We start from the raw sequence: 24,541 nt of genomic DNA on the forward strand, positions 1-24,541 counted from the left end.
GGTGAAGCAGTGCCTTGATGGGGTGCGGTACCACAATCAAGGCCCTTGCTGAAGCGGGGACTTGTCTAGAACAGGATCTGGAATGGCACCGCGAACGGGACCGGTGCTGTGCTGGGGAGCGGTGCCGCGAGGTCACAGACTGGGATCTGGACTTCGAGCGGGACTACGACCTATCAGCTGACGACTACCACGAGCGGGAACGGCTCCGAGGATCAGGGCTGCAAGACCAGTGCCGCGAGTCGGACCTTTGCCGCGAGTCAGACCAGCGTGGGGCATATGTATGGTATCAGGACTCAGAGCGACACAGAGATCCTGGTCAGGGTGCAGACGGCCTGAACATAGCCGGTTTGCCTCTTGAAGGTGCCGGGCCTCAGGGTAGCGGAGGCCCCAAGACTGGAGACTTGGGAGCCATCATTTCGATAAGCCCCCTAGCGGCCTCAAAAGTGTCCAGTGTGGAGGGTAGCATGACCTCCTCCACCTGCAGCCATGTGTAGTCCAGGAGCACAGGACTTCCTGGAGAGACAGGGGGCTCGTGGGGGTTGAGCCCGACCGGAGGGTCTGTCGGCCGTAGGCCATGCTCCGCAGCATGCCCTGCCGAGACTGCGGTTTCTGAATCATGACATTGTGGAGGCTTGTCCTGCTTCTTGTGGACAGCTGGCAAGTGGGAGCGGTGCTGAGGGGGAACGCTTCTGGGTCCCGGGAGACCGCCAACCCCTGGGAGGGCGTGTCAAGTCCTTTTTCGGTGTTGCAGATGGCACCGCCGGAGGAGCGCTCCGCACTGAGGCGCTCGGGGCCGGGTCCTGCTGCGGACGGAGAGCAGACTCCATGAGAAGTTGTTTTAAACAAATGTCCCTCTCCTCTAGTGCAAGACTTGAAGGCTGTGCAGATCTCGCACTAATCTGCCTGATGGGCTTCTCCCAGACACCGGAGACAGGAGTCGTGGGGGTCGCCCATGGGCATAGGCTTGGCGCAGAAGCTACAGGGTTTGAAGCCCTGGAATGGCATGCCCCGGAGCCCCATGGGGCACTCGTTGAAGGGGAAAACTCCCCAACCACTAAAGACTACAATTAACAACTAGAAAAGAATGATTAACTAACAATGGGTAACTATACACAAAGATAAGCAGAAGAGCTGGGGATTAGTGGAGCACTTGCAAGCAAGAGACCATTGTTCCAACAACCATCACTGGTGGTAAGAAGGAACTGAAGGGGTGTCGGCCCGGCAGGGTCGTATATAGAGCACTATACCAGTGCCACTCCAGGGGGCTCCACAGCCGGCCCGACAGGTAGCTGTTAGGGAAAAGTTTCCGACAGCTGTGCACAGGGCATGCACACACACCTAACTGGAATTGATATAAACACTCGAAGAACTACGGACGTTCTTCGAGATGAGTGTCCCTGTGAGTGCTCCACTCCAGGTGTTGCTGTGCCCCTGCGCCTTCACTTGGAGATTTTTACAGCAGTACTCTCGGGGTGCCTAGCTCACACGCCGAATGTGCCTCAATAATGCGTGCATGTGGCCCAGGCTCCTCAGTTCCTTCTCTACAACGGAAACCGCTCCAAACTCTGAAGTAGAGCGGAGAAGGGTGGGTAGTGGAGCACCTACAGGGACAATCATCAGGTGAGTAACCTCCTCTTCTTTGAGAGAGAGGTCCCTGTGGGTGCTCCACTCCAGGTAACTGAAAAGCAGCATCTCTTAAGGAGGTAGGGACTTCAGATCCGGTAAGAAAGCTGTAGACAGCATAGCTTGGCCATGTGTGCTCCCCAGCCCGTGAGGGAAGCATCTGTGGTAATTATAATGGAGGGGGGACTTCTGTACGAACAGAACTCCGGAACAGAGGTTGTGTGGAAGAGTCCACCATGTGAGTGAATCCTTGACTTTGGTAGGTATGGACAGAAGTCTGTTTAGGCTGTGCACATTCGGTCTGTAGACAGTGGTCATCCAACCTGCAGGCACCGCATGTAGAGGCGTGCATTCTTGACCACAAAAGTGCAAGAGGTCATATGGCCAAGAAGTTGCAGATAGTCACCTACGGGCTGTTTTGCAACTTGGTGACAAGATTCTTTATGGTGTTGAATCTATTGGATGGGAGAGATGCAAGTCCGGTTGTGAAATCGAGGTGAGTGCCTACGAACTCTAGACGTTGAGTAGAAGTTAATGTGGATTTGTTTTTGTTCATTTGTAGGCACAGACCCTGGGAGAAGTCGATGGTTATCGGTGTGGCTTGGATGGCCTCCTCGAGAGTCTGTGCCTTGAGCAGGCAATTGTCCAGGTAAGGAAAAATTATGACTCCTTTTTTCCATAGGTGCGCCGTTGCCACCACGAGAATCTTGGAAAAGACGCGGGGTGCTGTAGAGAGGCCAAAGGGCAGAACCCTGTACTGGTAGTGATTTGATCCCATAACAAATCTGAGAAAACGCCTGTGGGCAGAGTGTATAGTTACATGAAAATAAGCATCCTGCAGGTAGAGGGCTGAAAACCAATCTCCCTGCTCCAGTGCTGGAATTATGGTTGTGAGGGTAACCATTTTGAATTTTTGCCTTTTGATGAACTTGTTGAATCGCCTGAGGCCAAGGATGGGTCGCCATCCCCCACTTTTCTGTCAAAAAGTAGTGGGAATAAAAATTCTTTCCCCTGTGCTGACCGGGCACCGTCTCGACTGCTCCTATTTGTAGATGATGTTGCACCTCTTGGTGGAGCAAGTGGTCATGAGGGGGTCCCTGAAGAGGGACGTGGTGGGGGTGGGTATGGACAGGATGGGGATGGAATAGCCCAATCAGATGACCTCTAGGGCCCATCTGTCCATAGTGAGGGCTCGCCAGTTGCGGTAGAATGGGAGTAAATGGTGACCAAAAAGTTTGATGGGAAGTATAAGCCCTGAAGTGTGTGGGAGGTCTTCTATACCCTTGACCAAGGCTTCAGATCTGCTTATTAGATAGAGGGGGTTGGGATGGTGCTGATATTGTGGGGTATCGTTGTTGATGCCTGGGTCTCTGGCGGTGTTGCTGGTCATACGGCCTCTGTTATTGTTATGTAGGCCAGGTATTGTGGGCACTGGTATGGTTGATTCAGTAACTCCCCACTTAACATCCTCTCGCTTAACGTTGTTTCGATCTTACATCCCTGCTCAATTACAGAACATGCTCCATTTAAAGTTGTGCAATGCTTCACTATAACATCGTTTTGCTGCCTGCTTTGTCCACAGCTGGCAGCCCCCCCATCAGCTCCCCATAGCGCTTCCCGCCCGTCGGCAGACCCCGCGGATCAGCGCCTTCCCCCTCCTCCCCCTGCCTCCTGCCCACGGCAATCAGCCGGCTTGCGGTGTTCAGGAGGGAGGGGGAAGGAGCGAGGACTCGGCGTGGAGGCTCGCCATCCCTCCCGTGCCTCCTGAACGCCGCAAGCCAGCTGATGGCGCGCAGGCTCCCCTGCCTCCTACCCGTGGCAGAGTCTGCGCTCCTCCTCCCTCCCTCCTTTCCCCTGAACATCGCAAGCCAGCTGATTGCTGTGGGCAGGAGGGAGGACGTAGCGTGTGGAGTAAAAGGGGAGGGGGGGGGAAGAGGCGGCATGGACGGGCCGAGGGTTGAGCCCCGCCCCTCGTGCTTGCCGAGTAGGGGAAGCTGCCGCTGCTGCTGCGCAACATGCTTCTCCTAGCCTACAGCACCTTCAGCCTCCTTCCCTGCCTCATTATCTCCAGTGCCAGTGGGCTGTGCCTATGTGGAGTAAGGCGAGGGCATCTCCCAATTATAGTACTGTATTGTATGGCAAAAAAAATTTCCCTAGAACCTAACCCCCCCATTTACATTCATTCTTATGGGGAAATTGAATTCGCTTAACATTGTTTCACTTAAAGTCGCATTTTTCAGGAACATAACTACAATGTTAAGTGAGGAGTTACCGTACCTGTATTGTCTTCTTCTAGTTGCCAGCGTATGGATGCCTAGGGATCTGAGCGTCGCTCTGGAATACTTTATGGTGTGCAGCACCTTGTTGATTTTTGCTGCAAATAACTTCTTGCCATCGAAGGGGAGATCCTCCATGGTGTTTTTTATCCTGTATGGGAAAGTATAAGCGGTAAACCATGAAGCCCAACACATCACTATGGCAATCACGGTGGACCTGGCAGCTGTGTCTGCAGCATCAAGAGCAGCCTGCAATGTTGTGCAGGAAATAATCTGTCCTTCAGAAACTGCTGTTTTGAATTGTTGCCTCTTGTCCTCTGGGATGTCATTAATAAAGTCCACGAGTTTTCCGTAATTTCTGTGATCATATTTGGCCGGTAGGGCTGCATAGTTTGCCACTCTAAATTGTAGCATGGATAATGCATAAACTTTGCGGTCGAGTAGGTCCATTCTTTTGCTGTCCTTGTCAAAGGGAGTGGACTGGAATTGCTGCTGTTTGTTCTTTTGGTTGGCTGCTTCTACCACCAGTGAATTTAGTGCTGGGTGCATGAAAAGGAATTCTGGCCCCCTGGAGGGGACATAGTATTCCGGTCTACCCTTTTGCAGGTAGGGAGTATGGTGGCTGGGGTTTGCCAGATATTCTTGGCAGGGTCCATAATGGCTCCATTAACAGGCAGGGCAATCTTGGAGGTCGAAGGTTGTAATATGTCAGTCAGCTCACGCTGAGTCTCCGATACCTCCTCCAGAGTGATCTTGAGCTCATTAGCCACTCTTTTGAAGAGGTCCTGAAAATGAGTAAAATCATCCACTGTTGGGGGTGGAGGCATGATAGCCTCTTCTGGTGAGGTGGATGAATTATTATTATTATTATTATTATTTGGAGAGGGTTCAGGTGCCTCCTCATCTGCATGCACTATTGCAGGTTGCTCCTGTCTGTCCGTCACAGAAGTGTGGACAGGTACAGGAGTAGATCTAATGTCGCCTCTGAGTGGGCTATACCAGCTACTGAGGTGCCTGCTGTAGGACCTCCATGGGTTCCAATAATGCCATTGTCCGGGGAAGGGCATAGGTGGTTCCATTCACGGGTGTCCATACCAGGGTGGTAAGTCCTTGGAATATGAACCCCTTGGTCTCCTTGGTCCCATGCTAGTGGGAATGTGAAGGGGGGAGGAATGGTATGGTGAAAAAAACTCCCTCCACTTCATCATCCTCATCACTAGAAAAGTGAGAGGGAATACGGGGTATCTGTCGGTGCCGTGCCTACGGTCCCAGTGAGAGATTGGTACCAAGTAATGGGGAATCTGGAGTTGGCGAGATTAGCAAATGGCTGGAATGAATAAATTGTGGTGACGAGGTAGAAGGAGCTGGAATATATGGCGCTGGGTGTGGCGGCAGTGCCATAGGTTCGGCCGGTGCCGATTGGCACGGCGCCATATGCGGAGTCATAGGTGGTTGAGGTGTCAGTGCCAGGACAGCAAAATAAAGTGTGTGCGGCACAGGCAGGCTCAGCTGAATAGGCACCGAGTCCTTTGCGGTGCTGTGCTGCACCGTATTAGAAGAGGCAGGCAACTTTAAGCCTGTAGCCTCGGCACCGGAGCGGTATGTACTGGCAGCAGCTGGGGTACGGATGTTGGAGCATCATATGTGCTGAGCCGTGGAGAGGTCAGCACCAATGAGACAGACCTGGTTGGAGACCATTTGGATACAGGCTGGTCTCTGTGAAGTGATGAAGCTGGCCTTTTTTTGTTGTTTTCTTGTCCTTGGTGAACTTAGGAGATCTCTGTCTCAAGTAGGACTCCTGACCTAGGTCAGAGGCAGGTCTGAGGGACTTCTCCATTAGAATTAACTTGAATCTCAGGTCTTTGTCCTTTTGTGCCCTAGCCTTCAGTTTACTGCAGAGGGAACATATTTGGGGGACGTGAGACACCCCCAAACAGCGAACACATTGAGAATAGCCATCAGAGATAGGGATGGTCTCTCTGCACGTAGTGCATCTCTTAAAACCTGATAAGCCAGGCATAGTATAAACTATCTGACAGAAAAAAACTGGGAGGGGGGAAATGAAACTTATCTGACTAAAAAAAAAAAGCCACCCTAGATAAACTGTATAAACAACTAACTATCTATCTATCTATCTAAAGTGAGAAATAATTGAGTGAGACTGTTGAGCTCCATCTCAGGCTGGGGACAGTAGAGCAGGAACCGAGGAGCTCGGGCCGCGCGTGTGCCTTATTGAGGCACATTCAGCGCGTGAGGCAGGCACGCGCACGAGCGGCCCGTACAAGTACTGCTGTAAAAATCTCCAAGCGAAGGCACAGGGGTGCACCAAAACCTGGAATGGAGTATTCACAGGGACATCTCTCAAAGAAGAACATTTCGTTCTGTAAGGAAGATTCAGACACATTCACTTCTTAGAGCGGAGGTCGAAGGAAGAAGAACACAAAAAATCGACCCAAATAAGGTTGGAAGATGCAATTTTGAGGGATTTAAAAAGCCTAAATGCTCCCTTACTGACTCTTGCCAAAGGAAGATGACTTGCACAACCATTCAAGATGGAAGCCTGCTTCATTCTACATGCCACCATAGCTACATCATAGCCATGTGATGCTGCTCACTACTTAGCTGCCTTAATTTCATTTATTCTAGGTAAATTCTAGGGAGGTCTCTTAGCTCAAACCCCTTCATATTTGTAGGGTTTCTCCTCCTACTACTTAAGTCAGGTAATTCTCTTATAGTCTCACAGCATATTCAATTAAAATTAAAGAGTACTCTGGTCTTGCAAATATATTCATGAAATAATAATTTTTTCTAGCCTTAAATTTTTTAAAATTAGGCTTGTTTTTTTTCTTTTTCAAGATCTTAAATCAAGATGAAATATTGGTTCATATTAAAGAAGTTTAGGATTCTCCAAAGACTTGGAATCTGTATCCAAAATGTAAAGACATTTCCCATCTACCTAAATCAAACAAAAGGCTGCTGATACACAGCACAATACTGTGCTGCCCAGAGCATCATCAAGGGCGCTCTGTACGCACGAACACAAACGTTACCTGTTTCTGAGGTATCCCCTGCTTTCTCCAACTTTTCTCCCCGTTCCTCCTCCGATACATTAGACAGCTGTCTTTTCACCTCTTTGTATGAACTTCCTCCAGATGTTACACTTGCCACAGATATCAGTGGGATGGCCTGGCTCTCCTGAGGGAAATGGGAGATTAAGATTTACACAGATTCACATGTGTACACAGTTTCCTGTGTCTTGCAGTGCTGCATATGGGGCAGATTACATGTCAGGATCTTTAAACAAGGGGTAGATAACTGTAGTCTCTTTGGGCTTTCCAGCTTTGGATGTGTTATTCAGTGTCATCTTTGTGTAGCAAAACCTAGGTTCACACGTACTCTGCAGCCAACATAACATCATTAGCCAGACATACCTCTTCTTTCTTTTCTCAGTCTCACCTTACACACAATGTATTTGTACTCTCTCTGATGGAGTGTAGCAGGCATTCGATGCCCCCTGCTGGAGGCCCTACCGCCTTGGCACACCCCATCCAAAGGTGGGGCTGGGGTCGGGGTGGCGTGGGGTGCAGGAGTCAGGGGAGAGGGCTGGGTGTGTGTGAGGGGGGATGCAGGAATCAGGGCAGGGGGCTGGATGTGTGTGAAGGGGGTGCAGGAGTCAGGGCAGACTGCTGGGGTCGTGGGGGTGCTCCCAGCCCCCTGCCCTGAACATCTCACAGCAGAGGGCTGGAGGGGGGCTGCCCTAATTCCACCTCCTTCCCCAAGGCCCCGCCCCTGCCTCTTCTCCACCTCCTCCCCTCCTCACTCCGGCAAACAGCTGATCGGCGGCAGGGAGAGGGGGAAGGGCAGGAACGCAGCACGCTGGGGCAAGAGTCGGGGGAGAGGGGAGCTTGGATGCCGGCGGAGCCTGCCCTGCTGCAGCAGGACAGAGCCCTAGGAGCCGGCAGCACCAAGCTTCTGCCCCCAGGAGAGAGTGGGGGGAGGAGAAGAGCAGCCAAGGCCAGGGCCCCTTCGGAGCATGGGCCCGATGCCATGGCGCTACTGGTGCCATGGTAAATCTGGTACTGCCTCCAGTGGCTAGTAGGGCCAGGTGCAGGCCAAAGCTAATCAGGTCCCAACAGGCAAGACAAAAAACTAAAATTAGACTGAGCTTGCTGTGTGAGACACTCCACTGGTTCAGGCTAACCTGTGACAGTCCCATTAGCTCTGCAGAGCCTCTGAATTTATGAGAAAGAGATTCTAACTCAATTATGCAAAGTGTGGGCCATTGATGATCATTTAGAACCTTGATGACTCCCATTGATTAGGACAATTGGTTGTAAATGGCTCTGTTTACTTGCAAGCCTTCCTGTGTTCGTGTAAGCCAGCTCAGGAAGAATAGTGGAAACCATCTTAAACCTGCTAATTTTCCATTTAGAAGGAGGGGTGGGAATCCAGAGAGACAAAAGATTCTTGTCCTTGTGCCAAAGCTATAAAAGGGCGTAGAGCAGAACAAGGCGGCGGCAGTCATGAGAACACCCCTGTTTTTCACCTAAGATGCCTGCTGTAACTAACAAGGACTGTACCAGGGGAAAGGATTGGGCCCAGACTAGGAAGGAGTCTAGTCTGTGAAAGAAGCTTATTGGAACATCTCTAAGAGTGAGATTTACCTGTAAACAGTTTCTTAATGTATTAGGCTCAGGCTGGCATGTTTTATTTTATTTTGCTTGATAACTTACTTTGTTCTGCTTGTTATTACTTGAAGCCACTTAAATCCTACTTTTTAAACTTAATAAAATCACTTTTGTTTATTAATTAACCCACAGTAAGTGATTAATACCTGGGGTAGCAAACAGTGTTATAGAGGGCAGACAATTTATGAGTTTACCCTATATAAGCTATATACAGAGTAAAACAGATTTATTTGGGGTTTGGATCCCATTGGGGTCTGGGTACTGGCGATAGGTGACCTGCTGAGCAGTTTTTGGTTAAAGTCTGCAGCTTTGGGGGCGTGGACCAGACCTGGGTCTGTGTTACAGCAAGCTAGTGTGTCTGGCTCAACAAGGCAGGGTTCTTGAGTATCAAGCTGGCAGGGAAAATGGTCTCAGAGGTAATTCCAGCATGTCAGGTGACAGTCCCAAGGGTGTCTATGTGACCGAACCCATCACACCATACTATCAAATGTTTAGTAAGATCCCCAAGTTAATGAGAAAATGAGTCAATGCACATTCTGACCATGCTCTTCAGGGCCCAAGATAAGCCACAAGGCAGACTTGAGTAGGGTGCAAAAGTCCACACAGAGTTAACTGAAGCAGGTCCTAACCCTTCCAGGGCAGAGATTCCCTGCAACAGTTTAGTTAGGACCTTGACAGGCCTATCCTGGATAGCACAAGAGCCCTTTTTGTAGTAAAGCAAAGAAATAGTCCCCAAAAAACAATAGTCCTGTGCCAGACCTATGATCCTCCAGGGAGTTCTGGCAGGCAGCAGTCTCTGCAGAGGTTCTGAGCTGGTCCTTTCCTCAGGGACCAAAGGACAGGAGTCTGTGCTCCTTGCTGGTCAGCCACCTACTGAGTTGTTCTCTTCCCTTTTAATTACCCCCTTCATCACCAGACACTGAGTGCAGGTCTAACAAGGTGAGGCTGAGTGGGCCCATTGCAGATCATTAACCCTTGCTCACTCAGAGTGGCATGGTATGTCCCCATCAGATACACCTACAGCCATGAAATGACACGTTTTCAAACCTCCATGTGGCAGTGCGACGACTCACCAGCGCGGCGCCTCCTGCTGGTCGTCCTGGGAATTAGCTCTTCCAGCCCAGAGCACCCTCTGCAGGCTGGTGTCTCGCCTGCCGCTGGCTCCCATGTCCCTCCTGGACCCTGGTGCCTCTCTATGTCAGGGTTCTTCCCCCAGCAGTAACCCACAATCTGGGTCTCCCCACCCAGGGGAACCCCCAACCTCCTATCCACACCTTGCCTCGGTGGCTACTACCAGCCACCATCTAGCCCCCGCTCACTGGGGCGGACTGCAATCTGAAAACCACTCATCACTGGCAAGATGGGGTTTGGACCTGCTGCCTTTCCTAACCCTGGGCTGCACCTCTGCAACCCCATACCCTTCCCAGCCTTTAGCAAGGCCTGCAACCTGGGAGTTTTCCAGGCTGGAGCTCCCCAGCTCCTCTGGCCTTCCCCCAGCCCTGCTCCACTCTAGGTACCCTGCTCAGCTACCAGGCAGCCAGCCCTTCTCTCTCCACTGCTAGAGAGAGACACTTGTTCAGTCTCTGGCCCTCAGCCCTCTTATAGGGCCAGCTGTGGTCTGATTGGGGCATGGCCCCACCTGTGGCTGCTTCCCCCAATCAGCTCAGCTTTTCCCCTGCCACAGCCCTCTCGCAGGGCTGTTTTAAGCCCTTCAGGGCAGGAGCGGGGTGACCACCCCGCTACACTCCATCACATCTTCAATCCCATTTATTTTAAAATTCAAAATATCTAATTCATATTCCAGAATAAGAATAAAATATACTACTTAAAGGAAAGTGCTTTTTAGTAACAGAGACATAAATATGCCCCAGAACTGCAACAGGCAGGAAGGAAAAGAATGGCTCAAGATAAGCCACCTTCCAGAAACATGTAAGAGTTGTTAAGAGACAACACCTGAACTATTAGCCTTCATGATTTTGCCTCCTATCCAGCCCACGTACAGCCCGGTTTGCACAAGGACAGGCAGAAGCATGGGAACATGGAAGAACAAGGAAGCTCTGGCAGAATTAAAAAGGACCCTCTCCGCAGAGATGGGGAGTAACTGTTCAGGGGAACCAAGCTGAGACACAGGACCCCTCTGAGGATATCTGAAGGAGTAGGCCTGCCTAGGTTAGGGTGACCAGATGTCCCGATTTTAGACGTGCGGGGACCCAGCAGCGCGCACGCTGCGCCCACCCCCTGGCCAGTCGTGTCTGGGCTGCTGCCCAGGTGGTGCTATCCCGCGGCGGCCCCGGGGCGGAGGCAAGGCAGCCCAGCCCAGTTCGTTCCCCTGCGGGACCCGAGCAGGACAGGGGGGCTGGGGCCTGCTGCCCCCACTCCGGGGCCGCCGCGGGATAATACCAGCTGGGCAGCAGCCCAGACGCGACTGGCCAGGGGCTGGGCGCGCGCAGCGTGAGCACTGCTGGGTCCCCACAGCAGGCCCCGGCTCGGGGGGTTCGGGCCCGGGCGCCAGAGCCGCAGCCGCCAAGCACCATGGCTGCTTCCTCCCCCCACGGCAGTGGGAGCTGCAGCAGCGGCTGCTCCCAAGTCCTGCTGGCCGGGGGGGGGGGGAGAACAGCCGCCGCCTGGCCCCGCAGGCCACCCCCCTCCTCTCCCTACCACCCAACTGAGTCCTGCCTGCTTGGGGCCAGGCCGGACTCTTACTCACCCCAGCCCCGCGCTTCCCCTGCGTCTCCCGGGCCTCCCTCCAATGCTTGTGGAGGAAGGTTTTTTTTTTTTTTTTTTTTGCCCCGCTCCCCCGCGTCACCCTCCAAGATCTCTTTTGAATGTTAACAGCTAATTCAGACTCCATCATTTTGTATGTATTGTTGAGATTGTTTTCCAATGTGCATTACTTTGCATTTATCAACATTAAATTTCATCTGCCATTTTGTTTCCCAGTCACCCAGTTTTGTGAGATCCCTTTGTAACTCTTCGCAGTCTGCCTGGGACTTAACTATCTTAAATAGTTTTGTATCATCTGCAAATTTTGCCACTTCACTGTTTACCCATTTTTCCAGATCATTTACAAATACATTGAACAGTAATGGTGTTAGTACCGACTCCTCAGGGATACCACTATTTATCGCTCTCCATTCTGAAAACTGATAATTTATTCCTACCCTTTGTTTCCCATCTTTTAACCAGTTACTGATCCATGAGAGGACTTCCCTCTTATACCATGATGGCTTACTTTTCAAAAGTCAATTTAAATTAAATACATATTTTTTTTTAATTATATTTTTTAGAAATCTAGACCTGTTATGTATTTTGGTGTAACTTGCATTATCATTATGTTAAATTTGCATTATCCTAACAAAACATTTACTTTATGCATATCTCTTTTATATGTTGCAGGTCAAAGTAAAAACGAAAAGACAAAAAACAATACAACAATTTTTCCACTCAAAGGCCTCAAAAACTAACCAAGGTGAAGAACACATCAAGAACCAAGAATATATCAACATGTCATCTGAAGGTTCAAGTGGTATATCTACATCCAACCAGCCCGAAGCACAAATACAGCTACCTACTGAAGAAACAGTGCCTCCAAAACCTAAAGGCAGTTCCTGATGTTTGTCGGTCAAACTGTTCCCATTTATTGAAGTTACAAAAGATGGCTACTGGTGCACCTCTTGCAAAAAAGCTTACGAAGAAGGAAAGCTTCCCAATGCTATAACTGGTAAAAGTGGAGGCGCTTGGTTTGTCAAACCGATCAGCAAAGCCAATGCTGACAAACTACGTGAAAAGGCTGCAAAACACCCAGCCTCTGGAGAGCATCAACATGCAGAAAGCCTTATAAGCCCACTTTCAAAGCCAATTTTAGAAGTACTTAATGAGGCTGTTAAGAATGCTGGAGACACAACACAGTTCATGTGAATAAACATGGCTGTGGCATCCTACTTTCTATTTAAGCAAGAGATACCACACACTACAAACTGGAGGCCAATGTTAAGTGCATTGTCACCTGTTCATCCTCAAGCTGAACACTGGTTCCGAACAAGACCAACAAATGCTCACTATCTTTCTGCAAGAAACTCAACTGACTGGCTAGAAGCATGCGGTGCAACAGTGAAAGACTCAACAGTTGAAAAAGTGACGAACTCTCTCACCATATTAAAAAATTTGCATATATGGCTGATGAAAGCACCGATGCAAATGAGCATCAAGTAACTGTGTATGTGATCTTGATGTCAGTGGTCGGCCAGTAGATGCATTTCTAGATGTTCAAGTTATAGAAGACACATTGGCTGCATCTGTGACAATCCACATCTTAGAAGAGTTAAATGCTTGTCAATTGGACCTCAAACAGATGGCTGCTTGTGCATTTGATGAAGCTGCAAACTTCTCTGGAAGACATGGTGGAGTACAAGCTTTGCTCAGAGAAAACTGTAACCCTAATCTCTCCTATAAACACTGCAGAGGCCATCTACTCCAACTAGCACTAGTATGAGCTGCAGAATCTTCAAAAGACATTTAAAAAGCTATAAATTTAATGTCTTCATTGTATTCCTTTTTCAGAAAGAGTCCAAAAAGACTGGGAGCGGCTCCATGGCGAGGTTGAAGACGATGGGGCTGAGGGGGCAACCCTGCTTCACGCCGCTGTGGATCGGTATCTCTGCGGTCTCCCCTTCTACCGAGCGGATGGTGGTGCTGCAGCCCTCATATAGCTCCCGGATCAGGTGGAGAAAGGTCCCTGGCATCCCAAACTCCTGTAGGGTGTCGAAGATGTAATGGTGGGGGATGGACCCGAAGGCATTGGCCAGGTCGAGCCACGCTATCGAGCACTGCTTCCGCGTTCTCCTGGTCGTCTGGAGGACGGTCTGGAGCAGGAAGTTGTGCTCGTAGCACCCCTCCGACGGCATGAAGCCCTTCTGGGCGGGGCTGATGGCTCCCCCGGTCGTCGCCCATTCCGTGATCCTGGCTGCCAGGCAGCTGGCGTACAGTTTGTACATGGTGGAGCAGAGGGAGATGGGTCTCCAGTTGCTGGGGTCATCCCGCTCGCCCTTCTTGTGAATCAAGACGGTCATGGCCTTCTTCCAGGAGGTGGGGGATCGGCCAAATCGCTTGCACAAGTTAAAGATGTTGGAGGAGGCAGCCGGGGTCCCGCTTCTTGAGGAGGCTGTAGGGGATGCTGTCTTTTCCGGGTGCAGTGTTCTTGGTTCTGGAGAGCCTGGCCGTCACCTCTTTAGGGGTGAAGTCGGCCTCCAGACCATCCGCTTCGGGAATGCGGGGCAGGGGGCGGAGGCACTCCGGGCGCTGCGCGTCATTCCTGGGCACACCGTCGAACACGCCGAGGAAGTAGTTGTAGAGGCGCTCGGGCGGGATCGTTCAGTACGACGGGGGCCCGTCGAGGATCTCTCTTACGGCCTTGAGGCGGTTCGTACGGTACAGCTTCTGGATCCTTGATGCCGCTGCCGGGTCGAAACAGCGGCCGGTGTTCCTCCTTCCAGCTCCCCTGGTGTTGTTGTCACGGTGTGGAGCGGGCCGTCTGGGGGGTCTCCTGGTTCGGTGTCCTCCTGAAGGCAATCTCCGCGGACAGCTCGCGGGTGAGCCTGTCGACGAGCGAGTCGAATTCCGCGAAGGAAGCAGCCGCTTGGAGCTCCTCGATCCAGGCGGCCTGCCAAGGCGTGGCTGGCCTAGAAGGTATAATGGGACTGAAGTTCAGATTAGTCCAAACTGGGAAAACCTGCTGGCTTTCTCATGAGCGATCCTTGGCTGTTGTCTTAAAATTACTCCAGCTGTTATTACTGGCTTTGGAAAGTATCTACCATGATGGGATGGATCTAAGTAGTGAGGCTGGTGGATTACTTTTGCTACTACGTTCAGAGAAGACTATTGCCATTCTCTCTCTCGTAAGTCTACTGTTGAAACCACTTGGGTCATTAAACAATGCCATCTGAATGGAAATCAGTTTGTTTTTTTCATTGGTATAGACATAGATCAGCCTCTTGGTGAATAAGCAACCTTATCCATATGCCAGACAAGATGTTGGGAGATAGGGAGAGGTGGGGAAGGAAAGAGGAGTCTAGTTAAAGAGGAGAGTGACAAAGGGGAGATGCCAAGTGAGAACTGATTGCTGTAGAGAATATATATCTCCTCAATATATGTTCCATTCTATGCATCCGATACATACATAAGAACAATGCTACAACAGTAGTAGATCTTTGTCCAGCAATAGAAGCTACATTTGGATCAAATCAGAGAGCTATCCATTGAAAAAGTACTGGAAGAAGCAAAGATTTCAGTCCAGAAGTTGACTAATGAAGGCATTTATATTGAATCCTTAAGTGAAGAAGACAAGAAGTATTTGTTAAGACAACTGAAAAAGTACACAGACTTGATTCTTAAAAATCTACAACAGTGACTTCTAGATTCTACTCAACCTCTACGTAGCTTTTACAGATGCCTGTCCTATAAAACACAAACAGTTGAGTGGAGTGAGGCACTACCAGCAATGGGGCTGCCATGTGATCAGGACAGAATAGAGAATTTGAACACAGTGGAATATCATATGACGAATGAATGAAGATTTGACTTCAACTTCTTTTTTATCATCACTCGTGGCTCGACCCGATCTTTGTGTTCTGTTTCCTGGGATGAAAGAAGTAAGAATTCATCTCTTGCTATTCCCAGTCACAACAGCTACAGTTGAGCGTTCTTTTTCATCACTGAATAGAATTTTGTGTTCTGAAAGAAGTCGCCTTCTGCCTGATCATGTGAATGAACTAATGAGCATATCAATTGAAGGAATGGAAGTACCGGACACACGAGAAGCCACCAAAGATGAACGCATTGCATTCAAGAAAGTTGATTAACAGAGTTGTGCAAAATTATAACAAGAAATCAAGAAGGATGTAGACGTAGTGCTTCATAGAAGGATTGAGTAGCCAACTTTAATTTGTGTGATGATTTTAAAACATGAGTTAAATCTAATAAAATGGTCATGAAACATTTTTCAGTTTTTACTATGGTGCCATACAGCCCACCTTCACTCTCACTGTCTCACCCCTCTTGGCCCTGATACCCCACCTCCCCGTAAATTCAAACACACACCCCTAATATCAATTCCTGGGTAAAACACTGGACGGGTTGCATATAAAGAGTTATGTATATAGGCCAGTAAGATATTCTTAAAATAATCTGTGGAAGCATCTGATAAACAAGTTTGTCCTAGACAAGGAATGTTGTTTTGCCTGTTTCGCCATTGTAAATTGAGCAAGGTGACACCAGAGACAGTGTAAGTTCATTTGCATCTGAGTCCACAGGAAAAGCAAACTGAGAGGAGGGCAAGGAAGCCAGGATGGCATCAGTTTCTTGGGGGACAAGTAGTTGAGAAAAACTTTATCCCTTCAGAAGAATACATCTCAAAGGTTTATTGGACTATAAAAAGAAGGGGAGGGAGGCCCTTTGCTAATCATCACTTAAATTGGACAAATGAGGCCTGTGGTCTTGGAATCCATACAAGATGAATCCTTCAACCATCTGGGCTGAAGATGCGGAGAACTGACTGTAGGTGAGAAACTGCCTGAGACCAGATTGTGAACTGTCAAGCTTTTAGACATCAGAAAGCACATTTTTCCTTTTGTTTTGTTTGTAACCATATATGTCTTTTTCTCTTGCTTAGTATCACTTAAATCTCTGTTCTTTATTAATAAACATATGCTTAATTTTACTATAAATGACCTCAGTACTGTGTATTAAGTTGAAGAGTGTGTCCACAGTGAGTCAACATGCTGGTGTGTGTGCACTGTTACTTTGGAGACTGCAGACTTCATAATTCCCGCGAGTGTCCAGTGAGAGGGACTGGACACTGCAGAGAGGTATGTCTGCGAAACTAGGTCTCACTGAATGTTACCTGCAAGGCTAGATTAAGACGGGCAGAGTCTTGAGGAGTTTGCTGGGAAGGCAGACAGCGGTGTGGCAGGGAGTTGACACACAGTTGAAGTTCCAGCAAAGCGTTCTTGCTGAGGCCAAGTGGAGTAACACATTGGTAGGGCCCTACCAAATTCACAGCCATGAACAATGCGTCACGGACCATGAAATCTGGTATACTTTTACCCTGTACTATACAGATTTCAAGGGGGAGACCAGTATTTCTCAAACTGGGAGTCCCGACCCAAAAGGGGGCTGTGGAGGGGGGGATATTGTAAGGTATTTGTAGGGGGGTCACGGTTTGTCACCCTTACTTCAGTGCTGCCTTCAGAACTGGGTGGCCAGAGAATGATAGCTGTTGGCTGGGCACCCAGCTCTGAAGGCAACATCACCCTTATTTCTGTGCTGCTGCTGGTGGGGCTATACCATGCTATGCCACCCTTACTTCTGTGCTGCTGCCTTCAGATCTGGGTGGCCAGAGCGTGGCGGCTGCTGGCCAAGGCCCCAGCTCCGAAGGCAGCGCAGAAGTAAGAGTGGCAATACTACAACCCCCTACAATAAACTTGTGACCCCCCCCCAACCCCCTTTTGGGTCAGGACCCCAACAGTTACAACACTGTGAAATTTCAGATTGAAATATCTGAAATCATGAAATTTATGATTTTTAAAATCCTATGACCATGAAATTGACCAAAATGGACCGTGAATTTGGTAGAGCCCTGCACATTGGCTTATGGTTCTGGGAGCACTGGAGAAGAGCATCACAATAGGTAAAGACACAAGAGCCTACACCTGAGGGGGTGCACTCAGAGGGACCAGAAAGGAGACAGAGATGCAGCTAGCCTGGTAGCCATGATAGCCTCCATAATAAAAATGCCCAAATGAAATGTTATTCAGCAGGCTTCAGCACTGAGCAGATTTTATAGCATGAGAGCTTCACTCTCAAGCACGATGGTATTAATATTGTTGCAAAATGCTAGTTTTATACAGAGATTATGCTTGCGAGCTACTGGAGTAGAAGACACACTCCTACAGCCAGGGTTAGAATCAGATACATACAGTGTGATAAGAGTAAATTGCTTTCATTGTACACTTACGGAATTGAAGAGCTCGGTGGTCAGGCCAAGATAGTTGTGCAAAGCCAAGAATGTCACTCTTTGGAGCCTCACCATGATGATCTAGGAGCAGGAGATCAAACACAGGGAGCAGGTGAATACTAAATACACCAACATCCACTAACCCACTCTTTTTGTCCTATGACTGCAGAAGTGTTAACAGGCCACTCTACCTTGAATATTCCCTTACAATTTGTGCTAACTACTTATGCTAAACATTCTGTTCCACTTTGCATTTTGCTGTGATGCTGGGAATAGCTTTCCACACAGCTGAAGAAGAACGCTGTGTGGCTTGAAAGCTTGGGTCTCTCACCAAGAGACACAGTAGGTGGCTGAGCCAGAGACGCCACTAGGGTGACCAAACAGCAAATATGAAAAATCGGGACAAGGGGTGGGGGGGTAATAGGAGTCTATATAAGAAAAAGACCCAAAAATCGGGACTGTCCCTATAAAATCAGGACATCTGGTCACTCTAGACGCCACCCAAAAGAATTGACACCATAGGTGTCAACTCTGTGGGTGCTCCGGGATTGGAGCATCCAGGAGAAAAAAATAGTGGGGGCTTAGCACCAGAGAATCAGCTATTGCATGGGCAGACCGCATCAGCTGTTTGCTCCCCTGCAGCCAATCAGCTCTCCCCATCTGGCCAATCAGGCGGCTTCATGCCAAAAAGTTATCTTCAGCTGTTTTGGCCAGAAGCCAGGTTCCCAGCGTGTGTGGTGGCAGCAGTTCCCAGCCCAGCTCTGACTTCAGCAAGCAGGTGAGTCTTTTTCCAGGGCAGAGAGAGCCGGGCTGGGGCAAACAGGGACACAGGCAGCTTCTGGGCGGACCTCAGGGGCGGGGGGAGACAGCCTGGGGAGGCCGGCAGCTTCTCAGCTGGCTACAGGGGGCTAGGGCTGGGGGCGGGGAAGACAGGCAGCCAGCTAAGCAGATGCAGTGTCTGGCACCCCTCTTTGGTATGAAGACCTCAAAATCCCAACTTGGGGGGAGGGGGTGTTTTTGTTTTGTTTTAATAAAATTACAATCTCAAGGGGCAAGTTGGGTCTGGTGTCCCAATTTTAGAGGCTCTTGCAAGAACTATAAAGGGCCTATACACTGCTGGCAATAAACAAGTAATGATGATATTTATAATATTGATCATGACATCTTGATGTCATAAACACCCTTCATAAGAGCATATGATTCAAAATCTACAGTTCTCTACAGAAGGTTTCAGAGTAGCAGCCGTGTTAGTCTGTATCCGCAAAAAGAACAGGAGTACTTGTGGCACCTTAGAGACTAACACATTTATTTGAGCATAAGCTTTCGTGGGCTACAGTCCACTTCTTCGGATGCATAGAATGGAACATATATTGAGGAGATATATATTCTCTACAGCAATCAGTTCTCACTTGGCATCTCCCCTTTGTCACTCTCCTCTTTAACTAGACTCCTCTTTCCTTCCCCACCTCTCCCTATCTCCCAACCTCTTGTCTGGCATATGGATAAGGTTGCTTATTCACCAAGAGGCTGATCTATGTCTATACCAATGAAAAAAAACAAACTGATTTCCAGAAGTGCTGAGCACCCAGATGCTCAGATTCTAAGTCCCCATTTTTTCAAGATCTTCAAAAAAGGACAGCGTATTGGGGGTTAGCGAGGGAATGACTTATGACCAGCCCCAAGGAAAGACACTATGTCTTGAACTAGAGACATTGGAAACTTACAGAGGGGCAATAAGCTGTCTTCATCGCCATTAGATTTCCCTCTGCCATTCTTTGCCCAGCACATATCCAGGGGAAAGTTAGTCATATATCATTTTTAAGTTTCACAATAACACAAATTAATTAAGTGGTAGCATTATTCAAGAGCAAAGATTAGAACTTATTCCAAGTACCCACTGCTACAGCAGTTCAGAGTTTGCAGATGTTTGGGAAGTAAATATCTAGGGCCAAATTCTGCTCTTTGATGAGCAGAGGCAGCCCCCACGGACAGTAACAGGAGCTGCATATTTCTGAAGGCAGAATCTGGCCTCAAGGGGGAAGAAAACTTCGGCATGTTGGTCCAAGGAAGGGTATAATGTGATGAAATTAAGCCGAGACACATTTAGGAAATATTTCCCTCATCCCCGCCTAACATAAAGATCAATCAGACTGTGCGATAATCTCCTTGGATATGTGATGGCAACCCCAACACTTGGGATACTTAAATATTGGACAAAACCCTGAAAATATGTTAAGGAGAACAATTCTGCACCAGCAGAAGGATGGACTAGCTGGCCGGATAGGGAAAAACCTTTTAAAGGAAAGATGGATATAAAAATTTTATTAAGATGATGTTAAAAAAAAAGTGAACAGAGTTTGAGCATAGAAGTTTCTGGTTATCAGGGAATAATGTACAGATTATCAAGGGTGCAAAATCTGGTATAAGATCAGGTGGCATAAGGAATACATAATAAAAACAAACTACAGATCAGTCTTACCTGTACCATTCTGACAAGAGTTTCAGGATACTTCTGGAAAACATCCTGAAAAACACTAGCTGGAAGTCGCAATATAGTGGATGGTGTTCCTGCTCGGGCTGAAACGGTTTTATATGGAGCAGGGTGACCCTATTAAAAAACCATTAGAGAAACAAGTTTACTATTTGCTCCCTCTTGTACCACTGCCCACCTGCCTCAATTCTTCCTAATGACATTACACCACTTTTTCCTTTGATGCACACCATCCTAATTCTCCGGCCACAAGAGAAAGATGTGCTCCTATGCTCCGTGAATTGTCCAGTCGGGGATATAAGAGGTCAAGATGGTCAACAGCATTCACAGGGTCAACTCCATTTGCCTAGGAAGGGGGTAGGCAAAATGAGAAATCCCCACAGTGTAGCTCATCATCAAGTAGATGAATCTGCTGGCTTACTGATTCTGTAATGCTACAGAGAAAGCCAGGCTTCAGAATTAGTGTCAAATTGATACTCCAGCTCTCCAAAGAGATTGAGAAAAGGCCTTTTGGCAAGTCTATTAACCTATGCTGCCCTCGGTCACATTCTGGGGTGCGTTCCAGATCAGTGAGAGATTGCGTCACCACCTGCACCGCAAACCTGCATGCCACACAATGCTTTGCTGTGGTAGCTCCCAACTTGGGCCACTCACAAACAGCCTGCCAGCATGCAGGTCACCCCGACTGTCTGTGTATAGCTGCAGCCCTGGTCCAACAACTCTGATCTCAGCAGCCTGTCAGCAACACTCCAGCCCGCCTCTGGCATCCACCAGTCTTAGGCCTGGTCTACACTAGGAGGTTATGTAGAATTTAGCAGCATTAACTCGAATTAACCCTGCATCAGTCCACACAACGAAGCTATTTATTTCATAGAATCATAGAATATCAGGGTTGGAAGGGACCTCAAGAGGTCATCTAGTCCAACTCCCTGCTCAAAGCAGGACCAATTCCCAACTAAATCATCCCAGCCAGGGCTTTGTCAAGCCAGGCCTTAAAAACCTCCAAGGAAGGAGACTCCACCACCTCCTTAGGTAACGCATTCCAGTGTTTCACCACCCTCCTAGTGAAATAGTTTTTCCCTAATATCCAACCTGGACCTCCCCCACTGCAACTTGAGACCATTGCTCCTTGTTCTGTCACCTGCCACCACTGACAACAGCCAAGCTCCATCCTCTTTGGAACCCCCCTTCAGGGGGTTGAAGGCTGCTATCAAATCCCCCCTCATTCTTCTCTTCTGCAGACTAAACAATCCCAGTTCCCTCAGCCTCTCCTCATAAGTCATGTGCTCCAGACTCCTAATCATTTTTGTTGCCCTCCGTTGGACTCTTTCCAATTTTTCCACATCCTTCTTGTAGTGTGGGGCCCAAAACTGGACACAGTATTCCAGATGAGGCCTCACCAATGTCGAATAAAGGGGAACGATCACGTTCCTCGATCTGCTGGCCTACTTATACAGCCCAAAATGCCGTTAGCCTTCTTGACAACAAGAGCACACTGTTGACTCATATCCAGCTTCTCGTCCACTGTGACCCCTAGGTCCTTTTCTGCAGAACTGCTACCTAGCCATTCGGTCCCTAGTCTGTAGCAGTGCATGGGATTCTTCTGTCCTAAGTGCAGGACTCTGCACTTGTCCTTGTTGAACCTCATCAGGTTTTTTTTTGGCCCAATCCTCTAATTTGTCTAGGTCCCTCTGTATCCGATCCCTACCCTCTAGTCTATCTACCACGCCTCCTAGTTTAGTGTCATCTGCAAACTTGCTGAGAGTGTAGTCCACACCATCCTCCAGATCATTAATAAAGATATTAAACAAAACCGGCCCCAAGACCGACCCTTGGGGCACTCCGCTTGAAACCGGCTGCCAACTAGACATGGAGCCATTGATCACTACCCGTTGAGCCCGACGATCTAGCCAGCTTTCTATCCACCTTACAGTCCATTCATCCAGCCCATACTTCTTTAACTTGGCGACAAGAATACTGTGGGAGACTGTATCAAAAGACATAGAGGTCTCTTTAAATCGATTTCTGTTCTCCTCCCCGATGAGGGGAGTAGCGCTAAATTTGACATGGCCATGTCAAATTAGGGTAGGGGTGGATGGAATTCGATGCTAATAGCTCCGGGAGCTATCCCACAGTGCACCACTCTGTTGATGCTCTGGACAGCAGTCCGAGCTCGGATGCTCTGACCAGCCACACAGGAAAAGCCCCGGGAAAATTTGAATTCCTTTTCCTGTCTGGCCAGTTTGAATCTCATTTCCTGTTTGGACATCGTGGCGAGCTCAGCAGCACTGGCAACGATGCAGAGTTCTCCAGCAGAGGTGACCATGCAATCTCAGAATAGAAAGAGGGCCCCAGCATGGACTGATCGGGAAGTCTTGGATCTGATCGCTGTGTGGGGCGATGAGTCCGTGCTTTCGGAGCTGCGATCGAAAACACAGAATGCGAAGATCTATGAGAAGATCTCAAAAGCCATGACGGAGAGAGGATACAGCCGGGATGCAACGCAGTGCTATCTGAAAATCGAGGAGCTGAGACAAGGGTACCAGAAGACCAAAGAGTCAAACGGACGCTCCGGATCCCAGCCCCAGACATGCCGTTTCTACGAGGCACTGCATTCCATTCTAGGTGCGGCCGCCACCACTACCCCACCGCTGTCCGTGGACTCTGACGATGGGATATTGTCGACGGCCGCTTCCTCAGAGCTGTTCGCGGACGGGGAAGACGAGGAAGGAGATGAGGAGGACGAGGCAGTCAACAATGCTTCAACGCTGATTTCCCCGACAGCCAGGATCTCTTCATCACCCTCACGGCGATCCCCCACCAACCCTCCCAAGGCCATAACCCGGACCGTGAATCAGGGGAAGGATCAGTAGGTATGTGTTTTAAACATTTATTTTGAACAGAATAGGAATGGTATCTTAACAACAGGTTTTTCATGATTAGTTTGCCCTAGGTGCTTTAGTTTTTAGTCCTTGCCAGTGCAGCTACTGGAAAATTCTGTCAACATGTCCGGGGATAGAGCAGAAATCCTCCTGGGACATCTCCAGGAAGCTCTCCTGGAGATATTGTGAAAGCCTTTGCATGAGGTTCCTGGGAAGAGCGGCCTTATTGCATCCTCCATGGTAGGAAACTTTTCCACGCCAGGCTAGCAGCAAGTACTCCGGGATCATTGCCTCGCAAAGCATGGCGGCATACGGCTCTGGTGTTTGCTGGCATTCACGCAGCATGCGGTCTTTCTCTGTCTCCGAAATCCTCATCAGAGTCATATCACTCATGGTGACCTGCTTTGAATTAGGGGAATGTTAGTATTGGGACTGATTGCCTGTTCCTTTACATAACTGTAACCGGCGGTTTACAGCCATGCGGTGGAGGCAGGACAGAGGCAGCATGCAGGGATCTTTCCAGGGGACAGCTGTGAGGGGGGGTGGGATAGGGGCACAGTTCATGCTGGCCGGATCGCCAGCAACAGGAACTGGTCAACGCTAGGAGCATTGCTTGGAACGTGAAAGGAGGGCACTGCTATAAATTAAGCTTTAAGCAGCCAAAAGTCTACAGCTTACCATGTCCGCCTGCTAGCTGAATTCCGTTGTCCGGCCCCACTTGTGTGATCTGTAAAGCAAGACCCCAGGCACTGAATGCGAAGGCCGAAAATTCGACCTTGTACTGAGTGTGCATGTGATAGGTAATGTGCATGGTCTTGTTCACAGAGAAAGACTATATTCATTGTTTGCAAAACTGTATCTTTGTGAGGAATTCACTCCCTTTTTACCATCCCACAGCTGCGAGTGTCTCCCGAGCTACCCCGGCATCCCCCTCCCAGAGGCAGGCGCAGATCAGGCGACGAAAGAGAAGGACATGGGACGAGAGGTTCTCAGAACTTATGGGGTGCTCCCGAGCCGAGGCGGCACAGCAGACCCAGTGGAGGGAGAACATGTCACAATACCAGTGATCACACAGTGAACAGGAGGACAAGTGGCGGCAGGAAGACCAGCAGGCGACTCAAACGCTGCTTGGACTAATAAGAGAGCAAACGGACACGCTCCAGCGCCTTGTAGATGTTCTGCAGGACTGGAGGCAGGAGGACAGAGCCCCGCTGCATTCTCTCTCTAACCGCCCTCCACCGCCACAAAGTCCCATCCCCCCCTCACCCAAAGCCCCAAGAAGGAGGGGCGGCAGGGGCCGTGAAAACAGTCACTCCACCCCTGCAGACTGCTCAAGTAGCAGAAGGCTCTCATTCCCAAAGATTTGATAAGTCCTTTCCTTCACTCCAAAAGCACCTCACCCAAGCCCCCGTCCCAGTTTCATCCCCTAACTGTGTAGTTGTTAATAAAAAATACGTTTCTGCTAATTACTGTTTCCGTCATGTTCTTTTAGGGGAGAGTGTGTTTGAAGGGGGAGAAGGAGGTTGGTAATTGGAGAGGACAGTCACCTTTACCAGGGTACAGACACGGGG

General features: G+C 49.2%; 1 protein-coding gene across 3 annotated transcripts in view; it reads right to left on the reverse strand.

Moving 5' to 3' along the window:
- Nucleotides 1-24,541, reverse strand: part of PNPLA7 (patatin like phospholipase domain containing 7) — a gene marked incomplete in the record, with an annotated part of 370,650 nt that overhangs the window by 276,553 nt on the left and 69,556 nt on the right. For all 3 annotated transcript variants that reach the window (XM_034793933.1, XM_034793931.1, XM_034793932.1), the window contains 3 exon segments: nt 6,950-7,094; nt 17,598-17,678; nt 20,077-20,205. In XM_034793933.1, coding sequence (XP_034649824.1) covers nt 6,950-7,094; nt 17,598-17,678; nt 20,077-20,205 — 355 coding nt within the window.

This window comes from Trachemys scripta, chromosome 17, assembly GCF_013100865.1.
Source record: "Trachemys scripta elegans isolate TJP31775 chromosome 17, CAS_Tse_1.0, whole genome shotgun sequence".
NCBI classification, from domain to species: Eukaryota; Metazoa; Chordata; order Testudines; family Emydidae; genus Trachemys; species Trachemys scripta.